The 20,785-nt window shown below is 45.9% G+C and overlaps 1 protein-coding gene and 1 long non-coding RNA gene across 2 annotated transcripts in view; one reads left to right on the forward strand and one right to left on the reverse strand.

The window, feature by feature from the left end:
• The window catches only part of LOC103880694, a 37,065-nt gene extending 33,071 nt beyond the window's left edge, over positions 1-3,994 (reverse strand). Inside the window, exon 1 of the long non-coding RNA XR_002519063.2 lies at positions 3,127-3,994. This is a non-coding gene — a long non-coding RNA (uncharacterized LOC103880694). The remainder of the gene's footprint in view (positions 1-3,126) is intronic.
• A 16-nt stretch (positions 3,995-4,010) lies between these two features.
• The window catches only part of LOC100999752 (putative thiamine transporter SLC35F3), a 107,826-nt gene continuing 91,051 nt past the window's right edge, over positions 4,011-20,785 (forward strand). The window contains exon 1 of the mRNA XM_009197368.4: positions 4,011-4,369. Coding sequence (XP_009195632.2) covers positions 4,294-4,369 — 76 coding nt within the window. The 5' untranslated portion in view covers positions 4,011-4,293. The remainder of the gene's footprint in view (positions 4,370-20,785) is intronic.

The raw sequence follows: 20,785 nt of genomic DNA on the forward strand, positions 1-20,785 counted from the left end.
ATGGCGGACGTGTGAACCAGTCCAAGTAGGGTAAGAAGAGGCTGTTCACACAACCCAGGCTGGAATTCTGTACTGGGAAGAAGAGTAACAAACCTCCAGAATCCAAGGAATCAGGTGGGCCCAATGCAGCTACCCTCTTCCTGATGATCAGCCCCGGCCTGTCTGCTTTCTCATTCTAAAGGGCCATGGCTGGGTCCTCACCCTGGGGGTCGCAATTTCAACACAGCCCCTGGGTCGTTGAAGAAACTGGGCATTTTGACTCCTTTCTTATCTAGGACTCCTTTCTTACTGCTTTTCGCTGTGGTTTGCATGTGAAGAGTTGGGAGGAGGCAGGGAGTATAAAACTTACACTCCTGGCATGTGAGCTCTGCATCTGTTCCCTTCTATATCTACCCAGCACACCCACTTCAGTATCCAGACCTCTGCTGAGATCACAAAACCCAATCACTCTTCGTAAGTCTGCCATACCAGACTACCATAAATTGTCATTAAATACCCATCCAATTCCCAGCCATATCAATGAAAAAACAAACAAGAGAGTAGGGCTGGTGATAAAGAACAGGCTTCTATCAGAATAGACACCATCGCACATCGCTGAGGAGATCCTTGGCTTTGATGAGCAAACTGTTGCGCAGTACATTCTTAGAAGAAGACAAGGAAGACCTATTTAATGAGTAAAATCTGAAAAAGTCAGCCCAGTTCCTTTTCCCAGCTCCTGTAATACTAAAGTCAAGACAGATAGGTGCCCAATGATCTCATCCCAATATTATCTCATGCTAACACCCTCAAAAGAGGAATAGGGGTCAGAGGTCAAATGACCCATCCTTTTGTCTGGATATTATTTATACAGTATTGTTGCCATTGATATATCAGGGGTCTCAGCTCTCTTTGTTGGAAGAAGTATTGGCACTTTTTTGGTGGGGGGGGGGAAATGTGAGATTGGAGTTTTTGTGAGATTTGAGTTTTTAGGTGGGGCTTGGGCAATTTCCTAAGTATCCTAGAATAGGTTATTATGGCCTGACTCCAGTGAGGCCATAATAAAAAAAGCTCCAGTGAAGCTTTAAATTGTTGGAATTCTCAAAACAACATGCTTATACACCAGTACACCATTAGCTTCCTGGATAATTTTGTTTATCTGAGTTTTTACATAGGCATTCCCACCACATCCCACTCCCAAAAAGAAGTGTTCACTTAAGGAATATTCGTACTCATATGGTCAAGCAGACAGAAACCTCCTGATTTGAAAAGGAGTATGGGAAGTTTGGTTTTTTGAGGGGTAGCAGGGTAGAACAGGGGCAGCTGTTGAAACACAACAGAGCAGACAGAGCACATAGGACTGATGGGGTTGAGAATGGAAAATGAAAAATAGAAACAGCATAGAGTGCTTAAAATTAATGGAAAGAAGTTAAGATGGCAATTAGTAACTCCTCTTCGGTAAGCAGAAGTTAACAGACATGATAAGGTGATGACCTCCCAAGTATAAAAAACTCCTGGGATAAGCTGCATGTGAAAAAAAGGATTTAGTGGTCTTTAACAGTATTTGTTAACTATTTGACTTCATACACAACATTGCATTAAACAGAAAGTAGATATTTTAAAAACAGACAAATGTTTATTGAGTACTTGTGATATGGTTTGGCTGTCTCCCCACCCAAATCTCATCTTGAATTCCCATGTGTTGTGGGAAGGACCCACTGGTAGGTAATTGAATCATGGGGGCAGGTCTTTCCCATGCTGTTCTCATGATAGTGAATAAGTCTCATGAGAAATGATCGTTCTATAAGGGGGTTTTCCCTACACAAGCTGTCTCTTTGCCTGCTGCCATCCACGTAAGACGTGACTTGCTCCTCCTTGCCTTCCAGCAAGCTTGTGAGGCCTCCCCAGCTATGTGGAAATATTAGTCCATTAAACCTCTTTTTCTTCCCAGCCTTGAGTATGTCTTTATCAGCAGCATGAAAACGGGCTAATATAGTAAATTGGTACCAGTAGAGTGAGGCATTGCTGAAAAGATACCCAAGAATGTGGAAGTGACTTTGAAACTGGGTAATAGGCAGAGGTTGGGACAGTTTGGAGGGCTTAGAAGAAGATAAGAAAATGTGGGAAAGTTTGGAACTTCCTAGAGACTTGTTGAATAGCTTTGCCCAAAATGCTGATAGCGATATGGACAATGAAGCCCAAGCTGAGGTGGTCTCAGATCGAGATTAGGAACTTGCTGGGAACTGGAGCAAAGGTGATTCTTGGCATTTTGCCCCTGCCTTAGAGAGTTGTGAAACTGAACTTGAGAGAGATGATTTAGGGTATCTGGCAGAAGAAATTTCTAAGCAACAAAGCATTCAAGAGGTGACTTGGGTGCTGTTAAAGGCATTCAGTTTTATAAGGGAAGCAGATCATAAAAGTTTGGAAAATTTGCAGCCTGATGCAATAGAAAATTTGCAGCCTCAATGCAAGAGAAAGGAAAATCCCATTTTCCAATTATTATGTGATATTTGTTTAGTTACTATATATAATAAATGCTATTGTTGAACTTGATGGAACACATAGAAGTATTATTTTGCAGTAAAAAGATCCTCTTTAATATACAATATGTAATTCTTTTGCTGTAAGCTTATTTGAGTTTAAATTTTCCAAAGAAGGAAATGGCTTATTGGCTTATTGTAGTGTCATCACTAGGAGTCTTGGAACGTTTCCTGTAAGAGGCATATAATGTGGAGGGGTACCACTAGAGGGCTCTGCAGGGACCCTAAATACCTTTTCCTTGGCTGTAGTGATGGAGAAGCAACCCTGAGAAGCCCTGACCTTTTGGAGATCAGAGCCATTCCATTCATTACAGCTGTTCAAGAGGGCAAGTAATAACAAGAATGCCACAAGAGCAACTCCTAGGAGCCACTTCTGCCAGAGAGCTGGGGGGTGCAGGTGGATGTCACCAGAAACAACTGGTAGGTGCTGAGCTAGGACACCCTATTGCTTGAATTTCCCTCTCTCCTGTACCACTCCACAGAGCTACCCTTGTGGGGACTTGAATGACATAACACAATGAAATTTTAACTTTGAGACAGGAAACCGGATAGTATTGAAGGTTCTGAAATTCTAGGCAAAGACCTAACCAACAATAACAAGAAAACCCACCTCAAATCTCAACTGATCCTTGAGGCTGCGACCCAGACTGATGTTTGGGCATGTGTAACGTAGATGAGCACAAGGCCCTGGGAGTTCTGGGGCTGCATGAGCCCTGTGTGTCCTACATGCAGGGATGATGGCAGGGCACCTCTGATGATGCACTGTCATGGGATAAATGCCCCTCTGGACTCAGTGGTCACTCAGGGATTGTGCTGGCAAGTGATGCAATAGGTATATATCATAGCTTTTTAACGAGCACCATCGACCAGTAGCTTACAGCTGTGTCTGAGTGACAGCAGTGAAGCCGGTGCCTGCAGAAGCAAATGTCAGACCTGCAGCTGAAGCAAGAACCTGGGAGCTGGGCAGAAAAGGAGCTTTTCTGCTACCCAGGTGAGTTTGGATCTCCAGACTGAGGCAGTGGGGTGGGAGCAGAAATCACTTCAAGCATTTGTTTTCTTGTGGCTGTTTTGCTTCTGTGGTGTTTGAACCACCCCCTGCTCCACCCTGCAGAAAAAGAGCTGTCCACGGGGCCAGACAAGATAATGTGCCTCTAGACTCAAGAAGTGAATGCCAGCCTTAGGAAGCTTTGCTTTTTTCCAACTATCCCTGTGAAATAATTCAGGACTTCGCACAGTGAAGAGTCAACTCTCAATCCAAAGTCAAGCACTTCCCTTTTTAAACTTGTGCAACACTGAGGCTTAAGTTCTCAGGGCCTCCCCTCCGCAGGCGCTGGTCCTTTTAAAGGGCTCCTCAGGGAGGTGGTGGACAGAGGCTGCAGTCAGGACCTGGCTGGGAGGAAGAGAGGGATGAGGGCTGCGGGGCTGGGCGTCCCGGGGAGGAGGGCGGAGCAGGTGAGCTGCGGGGTGGGAGCAGGGAGTGCACTTGTACGTGACGTTGGAGTTTGCAGCAACCTCCAAGTAGGAGGCTGTGCGCGCGTGTGTGTGGAGTGGCTGCGTGGCCGGGGAGGATGTGCGCTGCAGGGTGGCCGCCGCAGTGAGCAACGCGGCGACCGGAGCCCGGCGGGCAGCCGGGGAGGCCGGGACTGAGAGGGGCGAACCGCTGGTGCTCCCCGGCGGCGGAGGGCCGCGTCGGCCACGGGCCCGGGAGAGGCGCGCTCCAGCCGGCCCCAGGATGTAGGCGATCGGCGGCAGCGCTCCTGCAGGCGGCCAGCTCATCATGAAGAAGCACTCGGCCCGGGTGGCCCCGCTCAGCGCCTGCAACAGTCCGGTCCTGACCCTCACCAAAGTGGAAGGTAATGCGCGGCCGCCTCGCCCCGGGGGTCCCTGCACCCTAGCCGGGGGATGCTGCCACCCTGAGAGGGAGCTGCCTGACTGCGGGGCGCCGGGGCTGGGGGTGCTGCTCCCCAAGGACGCGGCTCCGCAGTGCAGAGCGCCGCCGTCTGCGTGGGGGGACCTAGCAGCTTCAGGGGCTGCCCTGAGCTCCCTGGCGAGCAGGAGTGAGCTGCTGCGGCGAGCGAGCACCCGGCTCCCCAACCTTCTCCTTCCTGGGCAGCACCCAGCGCATCTGGCAGCAGCTGCACCCTCACCTCCATCCCAGTTTGTCCTGGGGCTCTTGTCTGTTCGGCAGGAGGGGGTCGTCCAGCCGCTCCCAGTGTCCCCTCACCGCACACACACTTGAGTTGCCTGGGTGTGGAGCTCTGTGCCTCACCCCCAGGCCGACCAAAGGTGCTGCCCGTGGCTGGTAGAGGTGGGAGAGGGCTGCAGCGAGCTAAGGAGACGTCTCTCCTGCCTGTTCCGAAGCCTTTCCGGCCACCAGCCAAGTGACTGCCCTGCTCTTTGGGAATGGGCGGGGCGCACAGGTGAGGGAAGAGCCAGCACCAGGCTGTAAACAGGCTCTTTTCCTGGCCCTGGAGAGGGCTCAGATGGGCTGTGAGAGGGCCCCAGCAGGTGTCCTCCTCCTCCCCGTGTTGTCCTTTCTGCCTGGAACTGCTCTCACCCAGGAAATGTGAGCCAGAGGGCAGGGGAAGAAGCAGCCCACCGAGGGAAGCTTTCTCAGACACAGCTGGCTTCTGCTGGCCTAAGGGGCCTGGCTTTCCAATGGAGAAGGGGGCAGAGGGACCAGTCCCAGTTCTTAGCTCCTCCTCCCAGGAGGCAGAGGTGGAATGATTAACTCCATCTCCAAGGAGCAAGCCACCTTGGCCAGGTGAGGCAGGCCGACCATCCCCTAGGTCCCAGGAGCTGCCCTCTAGGCCTTTGCTTGTGCTGAGCTAACAGAGCCCATGAGCATCAAGCGGTGAGTGAGGGGCAGCCATGGGCTCGGACAGAGCCTGACTTCTGCTGTTCCCGGAAAGCCTGGACTTCTCTAGGCTTCTGTGGACCCTGCTTCCCACTCATGATTTCTCGTTTATTACAATAAATCTCAGAAGCAGCAAGGACAAGACAGGGGCTGGCTTGGTAATTGTATGTTCCAAGCTCAACTATCCACACAGGCCTGCCTGCAGCTGCCCTAGTACTATGACCCCCATCCTACAGAGGGGCACTTAGAGGCCCAGCAAGGTGGGTTCATGTGTCCTAGACCCACAGTTGGTAGGTGGTGAAGCAGGAATGGAATCCTGGGCTGTCTGATCCAAAGCTTATGCATTTTTTTCAGAACATCAGTTTGCACTGAACTGCAACTACTTACCTAGTTCTCATCATTTTCTATCTTTAGGAGGTTGGGTTTTTTTCCTTCTTGTGGCTGTCTTCTTCTCTCCTCCATCCCAACCTCAGGAATGACTTGATATCAGCCATCTACCCCTGAGTTTAGTGCAAGTGCTACCTCTTCCAGGGGTGTGTGTATTTCTAAGCCTTCTCCCAGACATTGCCCACATGTATGTGTGAGTTAGGGAGGGAAGGGTTGGCTATGTATTTCTCTGAGGGAAGCAGGGAGTGAGTGTCTGCTCACGCATAGGGTCCTCATGGGAAGCTGCCCCACTCCTACCTGCTAGTAGGGCAGATCGGTCCCGCTCTCCAGCAGCAGGGGGTCTCCCTGGGACACTCCCAGCCCTCCTTGGGCAGGACAGGTTTGAACAGCACTGGAAGTGGGGCAGGACATGGATGGCGGAGCTACCTGAACTGGGTACTGTGGCCTCAGAGGTGCTGCAGGAGGCAGTGAGTGGCATGCGAGGCACAGGTACTTCCCTATGGCCAAGCCTGGAGGTTGCCTTCAGGGAATGAAAATGAGAATTATCTCCCATTAACCACCCCACCCCACCCCCAAAAAAGAAACAAACCCTTAGGGCTGCTGCCAAAAGAGTCTCCTGTGCATACTAACACCAGCAACTGCCTCGTCATGGACTTGGCTTTGGAACTAGCATTTCCTCATACATGCCTGTGGATAATAGAAATGTATAGTGAACTAAGAAATGGTCAGATTGAGGATCAAGACTGGGCTCTTCCCCTTTTCCAGTTGGATTTGTGTAAATCATGAAAACAGCCTCAGTTTCCTCAAATGTAAAAGAGAAGGAACAACCTACTTCAGCAGGCTGTGAGGAAATGCAATAAGGTAGAGGTAGCTGAAAATGCCTAGCAAGCCCCCAGTTGCGTTTTGCACGGGATATCTACAAGTATCCCGTAAAAAAGTCTGCCCATCGGGGTCTGATAAAACCTGCCCTTGGTATGCCTGGCTCACATATAGCTTTTTCTCTCCGCCTGGTTTTTTTCCTTGGTGTTTTTCTTCAGTTTGGCTTTTGGTCTTTTTTTTGGAAACCATTTGCATCTTATGTGCCGGTTTTGGAAGTGTTGAATCATTTTGTTTTAACTTGAATGCACAGGGCAAGGTGGTCCCCATGCTGTGGGTGTTTCTGTATGGATGGCAGACAGGCTACAGGCAGGGAATGCAGCCAGCGAGGAATATTTATTAGCTCGCAGAGTGTGTCATCTAAGGGGAGGCAAGAAGGCACCAGCATGTGGTACATATAAAACCAAAATAGAAAAGGCAAAGCTTGGTTAAACTCAAACACAGGAAGATGGGCAAGATGACTTCATTTACTCAACAAACACTTCATCCAACCCTACTCTGTGTCCTGTGACAATGTAGCAAGGCCCTGGAAATGCAAAAAGGAACAATTCTAGCTTCATTCTCTTCACGACATTTTAGTCTAGAGAGGAAGAGACATGCAGATAGATAGATAAATTATCAAATACAAAGTAGTAAGTTCTGATATTGAACTAAAAGCAAGGTGTCACAGGGACACTGAGAGTTGAGCAATCTGAGGGGGCGTTCCTGAGGAGGAGGCCTTCATGAGGAGGAGGGTTTCTACAGAGGAAGCCTGTCTGAGGGGGCCTTTCTGAGGGGGAGACCTTTCTGAGAAGGAGGTCTTTCTAAGAAGAGGCCTTTCTGAGGAGAAGATATTCCTGAGGAGAGGAGGCTTTTCTGAGGAGGGCTTCTAAGGAGAAGGCCTTCCTGGGGTGGCCTCCTCAGAAAGGTCTCTGAGGAAGAGGCCATTCTAAGAAATAGGCCTTTTTGAGGAGGAGGCCATCTAAGAAGTGAGCCTTCCTGAGGAAGAGGCCTTTCTGAGGAGATATTGCTGAGGAACAGGCCTTTCTAAGAAGGAGCCATTCTAAGGAGGGGGCCTTCCTGAGGAGGAGGCCTTCTGAGGCATCACAACTGAGGCTGGGGGGATATGAGAAAGCTTGTTGGTACAGAGGGGAGGAGAGGCAGTTTCAGGCAGAGAGAACATGGACACTTGGGCTCAGCCCAGAAGCATGAGGAGAGTGGGGCTGGGCCTTAGATAGGGGTTAAGGCTTGAAAAGTGTGTTCTGGCGACATTGATGGCATCTGTCATGTCTAAAAACATACCTTGTTTTCACAGATCCTTTGCTTGGCTTTCCTTTCAGAAGCGGAGCATTGATCAGTACCACATCTCTAATAGACTAGTGTTTACTAGGATCATCTCTACTCACAATCAGCTCATTCATGTTCATTGAAATTACATTCAATAGGAATTAATCGTTGAGAACAGTACAGTGAATTCCCCCAAGAGGCCTGCAGCAAGTAGTGCTGTGGAAAGGGTGAGGGCTTTGGAATTAGATGGACTGGGTCTACCCGGCTCTCACACTAGGTAAGTGATTTCTGGCTAATGAATAAAGCTCTCCAGGAATCAGTTCTGTCCTAGGAAAGGAGGGGTGATGGTATGTTGCTCTTAATACTCAAATAATAGTTTTTGCTAATGAATGTCTACTATATTGCAGGTACTATGCTAGGAGAGATCGTTCCATTATCTCTATTTTTTCCCTAAGCAAGGCTAAGTATTGTTATCCAACTTTATAGATAAGGAAACTGAGGCTCAGAAAAATCATTCACAGAAGGTCCTGTAATTAGAAAACAGGGATCCCAGGCTTCAAATCTGTATCTACCTGGCTGCAAATGTTGCAAAACCTTTGCACAACTCCTTTTCATTTGAGTAGGAAAGAGAATTATATCAGCTCATGGCACTTTGTAGATGTTCAGTAAATGCTCCCTAAAGCTCCCATTGTATGTAATTCCAGCAGTTTGGGAAGGCCCAGGCGGGTGGATCACGAGGTCAAGAGAGCAAGACCATCCTAGCCAACATGGTGAAACCCTGTCACTACTAAAAATAGAAAAATTAGCTGGACGTGGTGGTGCGCACCTGCAGTCCCAGCTACTTGGGAGGCTGAGGCAGGAGAATCGCTTGAACCGGGAGGCAGAAGTTGCAGTGAGCCGAGATCATGCCACTGCATTCCAGCCTGGTGACATAGAGAGACTCCATTACAAAAAAAAAAAAAAAACCCTCCCACTGTAATATAACTAATATAACTCAGTGGTTGGGACCCCCATGGCAGCTCACGGGCCCCATAGCTGTGTGTCATATTCTTAGTGCCTCTGCTTTGGGAGTGTTGGGTGGTTTCAGCTGCCCCCAGAGTAGGTCTGACTACCTTATTCCTATTGACAGGATAAGATGGTCATCCTGGAATGCTCAATTAATAGTATATGAAGACCCAGGATGCTGGCCCAGTCCAAGAGGATTCTTGAGAAGTATACTGCCAAAGAGTTTCCCTCAACCCAAAATATTTCCCTGGTTGGCTAGCCCTAGATCTGAAACTCCAGTGGCAAAAGTCATTCATGTCGTGATCAAATATTTTACCTAATATATCCAAGAGAATGAACCAGATGTTTGTGAGGACTCTAGGAGGAGTGAAACATAATCTTTGATCCAACAGAGCTTCCAAACGAGTGAGGGATGTCAGAAAGGCACACCAATAAAGAATGCACACTGAAATGTAATGTGTTTGATTCTATGGAAGAAGTATAAAGCAAATGCTGCATTTCAGCTGAGGGCGAACTCAGTTCTGGCTGGGATGCAGATGGCCCCTACACAGCACTCTTGCTTGCCATCATTACCCCCTTCTTTGCAAAAATGACCTAATCTGACAGGATACTCTTTCCTGCTGAGCCTGGATGTGGCCTCAGAATTCATCTTGTCACCACACTCCAGGTGATGGTTAAACATTTATTGGAACTGCTTTTCCTGGGAGCACAGTCAGGATGGCATGGTAGAGGAGGTTGCCTCTGCCCTGGGCTGTCAGAGGTGGGAGGGGAGAATACAGCATTTCCTGACAGAGGGAGCCACAGACAAAGGCGCAGAGCCAGGAGAGGGTGGTGCTGGGAGACCAGCAGGCAGTCTACTGGGCCAGAGCGTAGTGATCAGAAGAAGCAGGAGGAGGGGAGGTTAAGCTAGACCATGGGCAGACGCTGAGGCATCCTGAACGCTGGACTCGGAAGAGAAGATTGAAACAGGGGGAGCCAGAGAAGAGAAGAAAACACCATCTGAGACTGAGAAAAGAGACGGCCATGGGCAGTAGTGGTGTTCAAACTGGGTTATGAAACCTCTTCCATCAGTTGCAATAAGTATTTCTTATTAAAGGAATTAGAATAGAATTAAAACTGCCACTGTCTATCAAATGTAATAAGAGTCAGAGTGGATCCAAGACGCTTTCATTTCAGGGGCATGTGTGTGTGCTCATGTGTACGTGCTGGCATGTGCGTGTCATATTGAAGGTATAGCGAAAAATTTTTAAAACCCTGCTGGAAAGTGTCCAGTGGCAATGAGGAGACGTGTTGGGGAGTGACAGCAGCAGTCCACCCATGAGCTCATGGTAATAACCGCAGTAGTAACATTTGCTTCCTCCTCACCATGAGCCCTTAACCTGGGTTGCCGGATTCAGTCCTCACAACATGCCTCTGCAGTGGCTCCTAACGTAATTCCCACTGTGCAGTGAGGAATAGGATTGCAGGGTAATCAGGTAACTCACTCTTTGAGACAACTGCTACGTGGTATGCCCACATCCTAACCACTGTACCATCTGATGGCAAGGACGAGGACAGGATAGAGGAGGAATCAACAGGCCATGGTGAGAGTGTGAAGTAGGAAGGCTGAAAAGAGCCATGAAATACGGCTTTGAAGATTATGTCTGAACAATTCTGGGAATAGAGATGCCATTAGCAGTAACAGTGAAGATAGGAGGGGAAGGACATCTGGGAGGGAGAAATGGGGGAGTCACATTTAGAAAAGTTAAGTTTGAGGCCAATGCCTGCAAACACAGATATGTAGCAGTCAGGGAGGTGGCAGAAAGAGGCGGTGAAGCCTGAGGAACCAATCAGGTGATATGGAAATAAATGGGCAAAGACAGAATCCTGGTGACCGTGAACATTTAGGAGATAAGGGAGTCGGGAGAGAAGTTTGACCATCCAGACCAGAGAACTCAGATAGTACTGTGGCGTGGAGTACTTCTCGTGAAGAAAATCGAGAAGAAAGAGAGAGAGTGATGTGTCAGATCCAGCCAAGAGAGGGTGATTTTGTGGAAACAGTTTTAAGTGGGTGCTGGTCTGCAAGCCAGATTGCAAGGGTGGGCGGGGGCATTACTGGATACTTGGTTGAAGTGTTTGACAGTGAGGGAGGTTTGAGAAGCTATGCTGTCTTGAGAGGGAGGGAGATAACTTTTGAGAGAGCCAGGCTGATTCCAGGGCAGGTCTGAGGTTGCCCGGAGAGAAAGATGATTGATGCAAAAATTAATGCACCAGTGGCCTAGAGGAGGCAGCATACCAGGGGAGGAAGCACAAGACAGAGAAAGGGAATGATCGTCTTTGAAAAGGAGCAGAGAAAGCTTAATGGGCAAAGACACAGAGAATCATGAAGACGCAGAGAGGGGAAGCTAAGGGAGCCGTGCTGGTGACTTTGATCTTCTTTGTAACGTAGGAAGTGTCATTGTTTGCCGCAAATGATGGATGGGGCTTAAAGACTTGAAGAGGTGGGAAAGGGTTCAGAACAGCCCTATTGGGACAGCCAAGAAGAGATTTAATTCTTAAAAGCCTTTTTGGCGCATAATACATTTCCATTGGTTAAGACATCATGTAGCTCAGGAGAAGGGACTGGAGGGAAGAACACTGGATGAGGTGTGGGGACATTCAAGTGTCATTTTCTGCTCCTCCATTAGCTAATTAATATATTGGACATGTCCCCTGGCCTCTTGCAGCCTGGGCTTCTCCTGCTACAAAGAAAGAGGATTATAACAGATCTTCCATTGTCTCTTTCAGCAGGAACATTCTAAGAGTCTATTAAGTTGCTTACTCGTTAGCAGAGATTGGTTTATCTGATTAAAACCCTTCATTAGCTATAGTCAGAGAGCAAAGCTTTGAGGATTTGAGACCAGGAACAATAAGGAATCGAGCATGTGCATGTATGTGAGCATATGTGTGCATGCAAACAGGTGCTCTTTCTGAGAGTAGATTTTAGCATTTGAGCAGCGGATGGAAAGACTAGCTACACGAGTACAACTTGCTCCACGAGACGGAACCCCAGATGATGAGATGGCATAAAAAGAGGTACAGAAGGATGCCAAAGAGAAGCTGTGCAACTTCCAAGCTTTGCCTGGGGCTGGTCCCAGTCTCCATGTTTCTGTGTTAAAGCCTCGATGCCCAGGAATGAGCTGAGACATGTCACCCATTGTTGGTTCAGAATGTCTATCCTTGGGTAGGAGATTAAGCCTGAGAGGTCATGTTTAATACCTTAAGACCAACCCCACCTTGGTCCTTGACCAAGCAAGTTTAGTCCTGCCTTGTTGATGAACAATGACTCTGCTGAGAACTGGAGGTATGTTTGAAAAAACGATGTTTTAATTTTGCTCTGTTCTGCTCATTTTCATCTAACACTTCATCCACCAAAACCCACACTTCTTCTGACTAGAGGATCAGAGATGCCCCCATCCCCCCATAGCTGTCCAGCACTGCCATGGTGTGTCTTGTGGGCCGGCAACTCCACAGGAGAAGGCTCCAGCATGCCCCTCTTCCTCAAGAGCCCTCAGGCTGCAGCAGTGGGCAGTGTCTTTGCCTGGAGGTACTGTCCTATCTATAACCTGCCCTCCTGTAAAACTGTGGTTCATCCTTTGCGTTCCAACAGCCAAATTTCAGTACACATAGAAGCCAAAGAATCTGGAGATGCTAACAATCGATGAGGAAAAACACCAGCAAAGAGGAGTATGCATATTTGTCTGGGTTTTGTGTGCAGGTCATTAGCAGCACCAAAACATCACCAGGTTTACCAACTGTGAGTACCGGCTGTGTGTATGGAGGCATCATGTGCCCAGGCCACAGAAAATGGTGAAATTCCAGGAGACTGCACAAGCCATAACTAGCAGTGCATATAGATTAAAACTGATGCCCTCAAGTTCAGATGCTTTCAGACCAAGTATTAAAACACAGTGCTCTGCTTCCTCCCAAGGGGAGGCATTGACTCTTCCCCCAAGGCACAAACAGTATAATTTAAGGCTTACCCATACCCTGTCAGTTTCTCAAGAGTCATGATTCACCTTAAGCTGAGTACATTCCAGGACTGTCTTAACTCCACTGCATGAAGTTATTCAGCCCTTTGAGAGTTATTCAGGGACCTCTGAGGAAATGGAAGTGAGGTAGAAATGCCGATTTAGGTATCTGATTACTGAGATGGTGATGATGGGTGGGAAAACTGAGCTGGATCAAGACCTGACTCTTACCAGCTCTCAGACTGCTTCCGAGTAGATTAGACGCATCTCAAAGAAGCCTCCACCACTCCATTCCATTCCCAAAAAGCAACTTTTGTTCACCTCCTAATTCTTTATCCTAATCAGAAGAATAATTTCCCAGTGCAAAACACTAATTTTGTTTTTAAACACAACTTCACAACTGCCATGTTTTCTCCCAACTCAACACACTGCCTCCAGAAATAACTTTACAACAAAGATTCAAGCAATTCACATGAGGCAAACAAATATAAGATAGCATATAATATTTCTAATCCAATAAAGTTATTTCTTCTCTTAATAGGTTATCAAAATAAATACTCTGCCATCTGTAGCATGTCATACACATTCTGCAGAGTGGTGGCTCTTGGTCCAGCTTTACACCTTCTCAAGCGCAGTACACTCTCTACTGTAACCCCCTTGTATTAGCTAGCACCGCCATAACAACATATCATAGACTGGATAGCTTTTAAAAAGGGCATTTTTTTACTCACAGTGCTGGAGGCTGGAAATCTGAAATCAAGGGGCTGGCAAATTTAATTTCTGGGGAGGGCTCTCTTCTTGGTTTGCAGACAGCTGCCTTCTGTGTCCCCACATGACCTCTTCTCTTGATGTGTGTATGGAGAGAGAGAGATAGAAAACAAACTCTCTGGTGTCTCTTCTTATAAGGACACTAATCCTACCAGATTAGAATTCCATCCTTATGATCTCATTTAACCTTTTGTGGTTTTTTGTTTGTTTGTTTTTGGAAACAGGGTCTTACTCCTATGCCCAGGCTAGAGTGCAGTGGCATAATCACTTGTCATTGCAGCCTTGACTTTCTGGGCTCAGGCAATCCTCCCACCTCAGCCTCCCAAGCAGCTGGGACGATAGGCAAGCACCACCATGCGCAGCTAATTTTTTGTATTTTTTTTTGTAGAGATGGAGTTTTGCCGTGTTGCCAATAGTGGTCTTGAACTCCTGGGCTCGAACGATCCACCCATCTCGGCCTCCCAAACCTCTGGGATTACACGCATGAGCCACTGCACCCAGACTCTTTAATTTTAACTACTTTCTTAGAGGCCCTGTCTCCAAACACAACCACACTGGATGTTAGGGCTTCAGCACATGAATTTGGGAAGAACACAATCACTCAGTCCATAACGCCCTCTTTCCAGAACAGCAAATCCTAGTGCAGAGTCCCATACACACTCAGTCTCTTCCATGTTATAAATGTGTTTCTGTCCTCTGCAAACCTGGAGTCCCTCTTTAGTGACACGCAGTTCTGAATGAGGTGTTCAGCACCATGACCTTGGTCAGCTCTCAAAGGGGACAACGAGAGGAATGAGAACATTCTCGATTCTTGCTGATGCTCTGGAGTCAAACAGAACCAAGTTAAAACTGTGCCTTAGCCTCTCAGTGATTTGTACCCTTGGGATATTAACTCTCAGAACCTTAGCTGTCCAATATGCAAAAGAGAAATAATCTTACTGATCTCCACCATCGTGATGGGTATAAAAAGATATATAACATCTATTGGCAGAGATTGCGGTGTATGTATCGGGTGTCTAACCACCACTTGCCCCTTTAATTCTCTATTCTCTCTCCTTTTCCTTTACCTATGGTCAACATCTAACTTCAATAATCCGTAGATTCTGTTCTTTCCCCGGAACCTGTGCTAGTCAGGAACATGACTGGGGCTTCGGCCCCGTGTGAATGGTGGCAGTGTTTTCTGACCCAAAATCCAGGAATCCATATGGATGATCTGGCAAGGGCAAGTGGGTTGGGACATGCGAAGTGCGAATTGCTTTGGGATGTTCGGGGCACGTAGTTGGCCTTATATGTGTGAAAGCCTTTTCTGCAAGTCTCCTCCCCTTTCCTCTACATCACTGCCTAAAAATAATGTCACACATAAATTCACTGAGCAAGTATTTAATGAGTAGAAAAGACAAACAAAGACTGAAATGGATTGTTTGGAAGATAAGTTACACTTGCAAATGGCCATAAACAAAAGCTTTCTTCTAAGCTTCTCATTTTGCAAAAGCTATTTAGTTTGTTGGCCAGGTCCTGGGATGGTGTACTCATCAGTAATCAATAAATGGGAAAGTTTTCATCAGACCCTGTCTTTCATGCAGTCTAGGAAAAAGGGGCAGGAGTTGAGAGATGGAGGAAGGTGGAACTGTAGTTTCCAGAGCAGCTCTTAATTGTGTCCTGTTTAGAAGCAATTAGATGCCCTTAATCCTCAAAGATATGGGTACTTGAAGCACTGCCACTTGGACTAAGCGAGCTCTATGAGGGAAAAGTTGTATCTGCCTTGTACCGCAAAGTAGGTGGTCAATTAAGATTTGTTGAATGAGTGGCCTAAAAACTAGTCCACCCAAGATAAATAAATATATATCCACACAAAGACTTATAGGTGAATGTTCATAGCAGCATTCTTCATAGCAGCCCCAAACTGGAAGCAATCTAGATGTCCATCAATAGATGAATGGATAAGCCAAATTTGGTATATCCATACAATGGAATTCTCTTCAGGCATCAAAAGAATGAACTGCTGACACATGCTACAACATGGATAAACCCCAAAGACATGATGTTAAATGAAAGAAGTCAGATGTGAAAGTCCGTATATGTATATGAAATGTTCAGGATATGCAAATTATTATAGAGACAGAAAACACATTCATGGTTGCCTAGGGTTGAGGGTGGGAACAGGGAGAACTTCAAATGGGCACAAGAACTCATTTCGGCATGATAGAAATGTTCCAAAACGATGCTATGGTAATGGTTTCACAAATCAAATTTGCTAAAACTTACTGAGTCGTGTTGTTAACTGAATTTTATACTATGAGAATTATATCTCAATAAAGCTGTAAACAACTAAAATAACTCTATAGACCTTACTGAGATAGATGTCAGTTGCGAGGCATCATCTCCCATTTCCTGTGCAATTCTACCTCCTTTGCGTTAGAAAGGCTTGGTTCACACGAGCCAGCTGGTGGTCTTTGATACCCGCTCTGGGTCCCTTACCCTAAAGAAAGGACTTGATAATGTGAATGACGAGTTAATGGGTGCAGCACACCAACATAACACATGTATACATATGTAACAAACCTGCACATTGTGCACATGTACCCTAGAATTTAAAGTATAATAAAAATAAAATTAAAAAACAAAAATGAAAGAAAGGACTTGAGCACTTTCTAAGGGCAAACTCCCTGGAGGCTTTTTCAGAAAGAAGTCAACAAGGGTCCACTTATTCTCGGGGAAGCTCATAAAAGAAACATTATTGATCTCTTGAAAGTTCAAAAGGGCCATTTTAAGAGATGAGAATGAATGACTTTCCAATCTTTCTTACTTTTCATTGTAGAAGTGACTTACATTAAGAAAAAGAAAAAGCACCCAATTCATCATTTTCTCAGGCCTAAGCAGTGGACAGTTCATAGGACTAAGGGTGTGCTTTGGTACCCAAATGAGTTGGTAGCTAAACTAGACCTTCAGCTCACCCATTGTGACCTAGACTTTCCTTCTGCTACGCAGACATTGCCTCTAGGTACTACTTCTGTTTGACCAAAGAGTGTGAATCCTTTCTCTCTTTGGTCACAAGCAAAAAGTGTGATTTTGCAGGTGGTGGGGTTTATGCAGTTTTAACAAATTGCCTGACAGCCCTCAGGACACTGAGACAGGGCTAAAATGGAAGCTCACACACAGGCATGGTTACATCTCACCATGCCATGGAGTATATAAAGTACACATGAGAACACTCCCCCTGCATTCGCGCGCGCGCACGCACACACACATGCTTAACGGAAGCAACTCAGGCAACAGGACTGGGATGAACCCACCTGTCCTCCAGCATTTATGGATGAATTAAGTAGCATAAACAGAATTTAGAGGTGACACAGCTTCAGGGAGATGCTTGAATCCACAATTACAGCATCTGTCAGCATAAGCATTGGGCTAGAGTGTATAATCTGCTTTGCATTGCTCCCAGAACTGCCGGCTAAAGTACAAGATTAGAATTTAAGGCACAAGATGATCATAAACAGAGGGATTGTTAGTGGGGAAGGGGTGTTGGAGAGTGAAGGTGAGGGTGACATAAGTAGTATTTCTAGTTGCATACCCATGGTCCCAGGAGCTGTGGCAGTAAACAGTGTGAGGCTAATTTTGGCATTGATTTCCTTGAGGCACTGCCTCTTTCAACTGTGATAAAGGAGTGAAATCAAACAAAGGCAACACTTGACCTGAAATTTTGGAGGTGGGGGGCAGAATTAAACAGAAATTTCCTACACTTAGAAGATTTGAAAGGCTTCTGAAAAGAGATATAGCCTTCCTCATTATAACTCCTTCTGTCTGAATCTGTTTGAGCATCAGTAAGCCAGAGCATCAGTAAGCCAGTTCATGGAAAATGACTCTGGAAATGATGTGAAGTGTGGGGTGCACTTCCAATAGTAGAAAATAAATGCATCTGCTAAGCAAAATTGTTGTGTCACTCTACATTTGTTCTTCAACTAACTGTATTACTTTGTTATGGATGTTGTGGTTTGCACTTTCCTAATAAAGTAGGATCAGTCAACATCTGAGTTTGCTCCAGTCCCTTCAGCAAACCTGGCAGTTTCTCCTGTGGCATGTCTAACCAAAGCAAGATGAGGCATTGCAGAGTGACGAGGTGGCAGTGAGTTTCAGTTCTCACCACCATCCTCACTGCCCCTGGTCAGGTCATGGGTATTCCTGACCCTGAATTTTGCTCCTATTTTTTACTTTTATGTTCTATCCTCCAAGGCCCAGGCCAACCACCTGCCTCTTCTGATTCTTTTCACTATTATCCCAATGCACACTGACCACACTCTCTGCAGAATTCCTGTTATATAGTCCGAATCTCTATTTTACACGTAATTGTTCTGTAATTCCTTCATGGATCTTTCGTCACTCTGACATAGACAGTCCATTCCTGAAGAATGGTAATCATGCTTTACGCTTATTTATAGACCACCCAAAGCTCTTGGCACAGGGCACATGTTTCACAGCAATTTCCTGTCTGATTGAAAGGCTCTGGGGATACATTGCACTGCACATAGGCCTGTGAGATGTAAAAAGTGCATGCTGTTCATTTTAAGTTAGGTTAAATAAATGAAAGATAAAAACAGTGTGATCCCAATTTTTCAGTTTGGGTGTGTGACTGGGTTTGTGTGTTCATCTGTGCTAGGGGCACAGTTCTGCTGAGAGGGGTGTGTGTATGTGTGTGTGTGTGTTGCACAGACACAAAAGACTGGGAAAATGCAGCAGCAAATGTCAATTGTGGTATCTCTGGGTGCTAACATCATTAAAAATTGCTTTTTCTTTTTACCATTTAGCAATTTTGTGATGTATGTATAAAGAATACTTTTTATTTATATGAGGTACGACGTGTTTAGCAGTATGAAGAATGAGGTAATGAAACTGATAAGTGATTATTATTATAAAAGACGCAGTATAGTGAAGTGGGAGGTTTGCAATGAATTGGGTTTGGTTGTCTATTATTCTTTATGGATATATTCCAGTGTTTCCCAAAGTGTATTCCAGAGTACAGTAGTCCCTACCACAGGTGTTACAATTTAAATAATATGGGAAGCAGCCTCCTGGAAATTCACAATATCCATTGGCCCTGAATATTCCTACAGCAAAGGAATCTGTCTGTTCTACTTGGTGTTTTCCAAATCTATCCAAGCGTGGAATCTTTTTTCCTTATAACGCCTGTTAACTGCATTACATTTTGTAAAACGTTGTTCTATTTATAATGTGGTTATTTTCGAATAACAGAGTAGTGAGTTTAGTTCTAAGTGTCTTAATTTTGTTTGTATTTTGTTCGTATTCCTTTGGTTTGAGGATCCAGAGGTTACAAAGTTAGAGAACAACTTCTTTAATCCAAATCCGTAGAAACATTGTAGCAATACCAAATTACATGATTTGATGTTTTTCTCCTTCATTGTAAAAGCCATGCAGCCTCACTGCCTAGTTTGCTACGTTTTAAAGCTTAATTTGCTATAATGAAAACATTCAATGAAGAAACATGCTGTGAGCTGAATTTATTCAGCCTCTTTTGGAGTTCATTCTTTCACTGGAAGTTATTACCGTGAAACTGCATTTTATTTTTGTGAACTTTTTTTTTATCTCTACAATCATCTTTTCTGGATGAGTTTTTGACAGTGATGCTAATAGTGACAAACCCCTCTAACCTCCAACACACCTTGCAAATTATCCCGATAATGAACAGCTGCAGATGCTAATTCAAAATGACAGGTAATCCGTGTGTAAATTGAAATGTGCATGCTTCTGTCTGAAACTGCAATTGCATTAAGTTGTGGGAATTCACCGTGAGGAACATCAAGAGATCCTGGTAGGAGGGCATAAGCACACAGATCCCCAAAAAGGCTGGCAATCCATCTTCCTTTTTGTCCTCCACATCCTTCTGCCCTGCAGCCCATGCAGGAACAGACAGCTTGTCAGAAGCTCAGAGGGTGGCAAGACATTTGGTTTTCCAGGGACTTTCCAACTTGGATATGTGAGCACATGAAAAGTAAGAGAAGGATGGAGGTTATTCATAAAGCAAGTAATGAAGCACAATAGGGACAGTGCGAAACAGAATTTGACCCAATAAAGTACATTATCTCTGACTAGCCATGTAATGCTTCGGTTTATCTTTGGCTGAAACAGATACAGCACAGCCGGTGGTTAACGATATTAGTTAACAGCTGAAAACTAGGTTACATTTAATCACAATTTTGCCTCATAGACTCATAATGCTTCAGAAAGTATGATATACAAAACTCAGTTTGTTATTAAAATTATTTTAATTAAGTTTAAACAATGTAGAGAAAGCACATTTGACCCCAATATATTCAGGACTCATTTCCTCCCCTAGAGTGAAAATGGCCTCTTAGCACTAGTATGCCTCCATTCAGCTAGGTGCCAGGCACATCATTATAAAAGGCAGGTACACTGCCTTCTGGAAATTTGCATCCATCCGTAGTTACACCCGACACAGGCTACAGCTTTGTTTAAATTTCCAGCTGACTGACATGCACACAATCGTGAATGAAAAAGCAAACAGTGGAAAATAACGCCTTTTCACCTTCTTCTGGTCTGCGGAAGCAACACTGCGGCAGAGCCAAACTTTGGGCTGCAGCCTGCTTTCCAGAAATCACATAGCTCTAGAATGGAGTGTCTGTGGCCTTTCACACACCAGCTGCCAGAGGTTGTGGTTTTTAAGTAAAGCTTCGAAGTGGGACTGGAGGCTATCAGCAGGAAGCCAGTTAAAGCAGATAGAAAAGTAAGAGTGGCGAACTCTATTTTTGCCGTACCTACAAAATAAGAGGAGAGAGTCTCGGCCAACTGTGCCTTTAAGTAACAGGCCACCTCTGTCAAGGTACTGGGATCTTTTAGAGGTCAAGACCTCGCCCTGTAGGAATCTCCAGCCCCCGGTACTGCCCCGCACCCAGGAGCACGTGAGTACTCGTCAACTGCCATAACTGAGAGTGGAGGTATTTCAGCCGCTCTGTGTGTTCTGGAGAAGTGTCTCCCAAAGCACGCAGATCACCTGAGGAATGCAGGTTCTGATTTGGGGGCCTGGGGTGAGCCCTGAAATTCTGCATTTCCAACAAGTTCCGGAGACGGACTGGGGAGGGTGCTGACGC

The sequence above is a fragment of the Papio anubis genome, chromosome 1, assembly GCF_008728515.1.
Source record: "Papio anubis isolate 15944 chromosome 1, Panubis1.0, whole genome shotgun sequence".
NCBI lineage: Eukaryota > Metazoa > Chordata > Mammalia > Primates > Cercopithecidae > Papio > Papio anubis.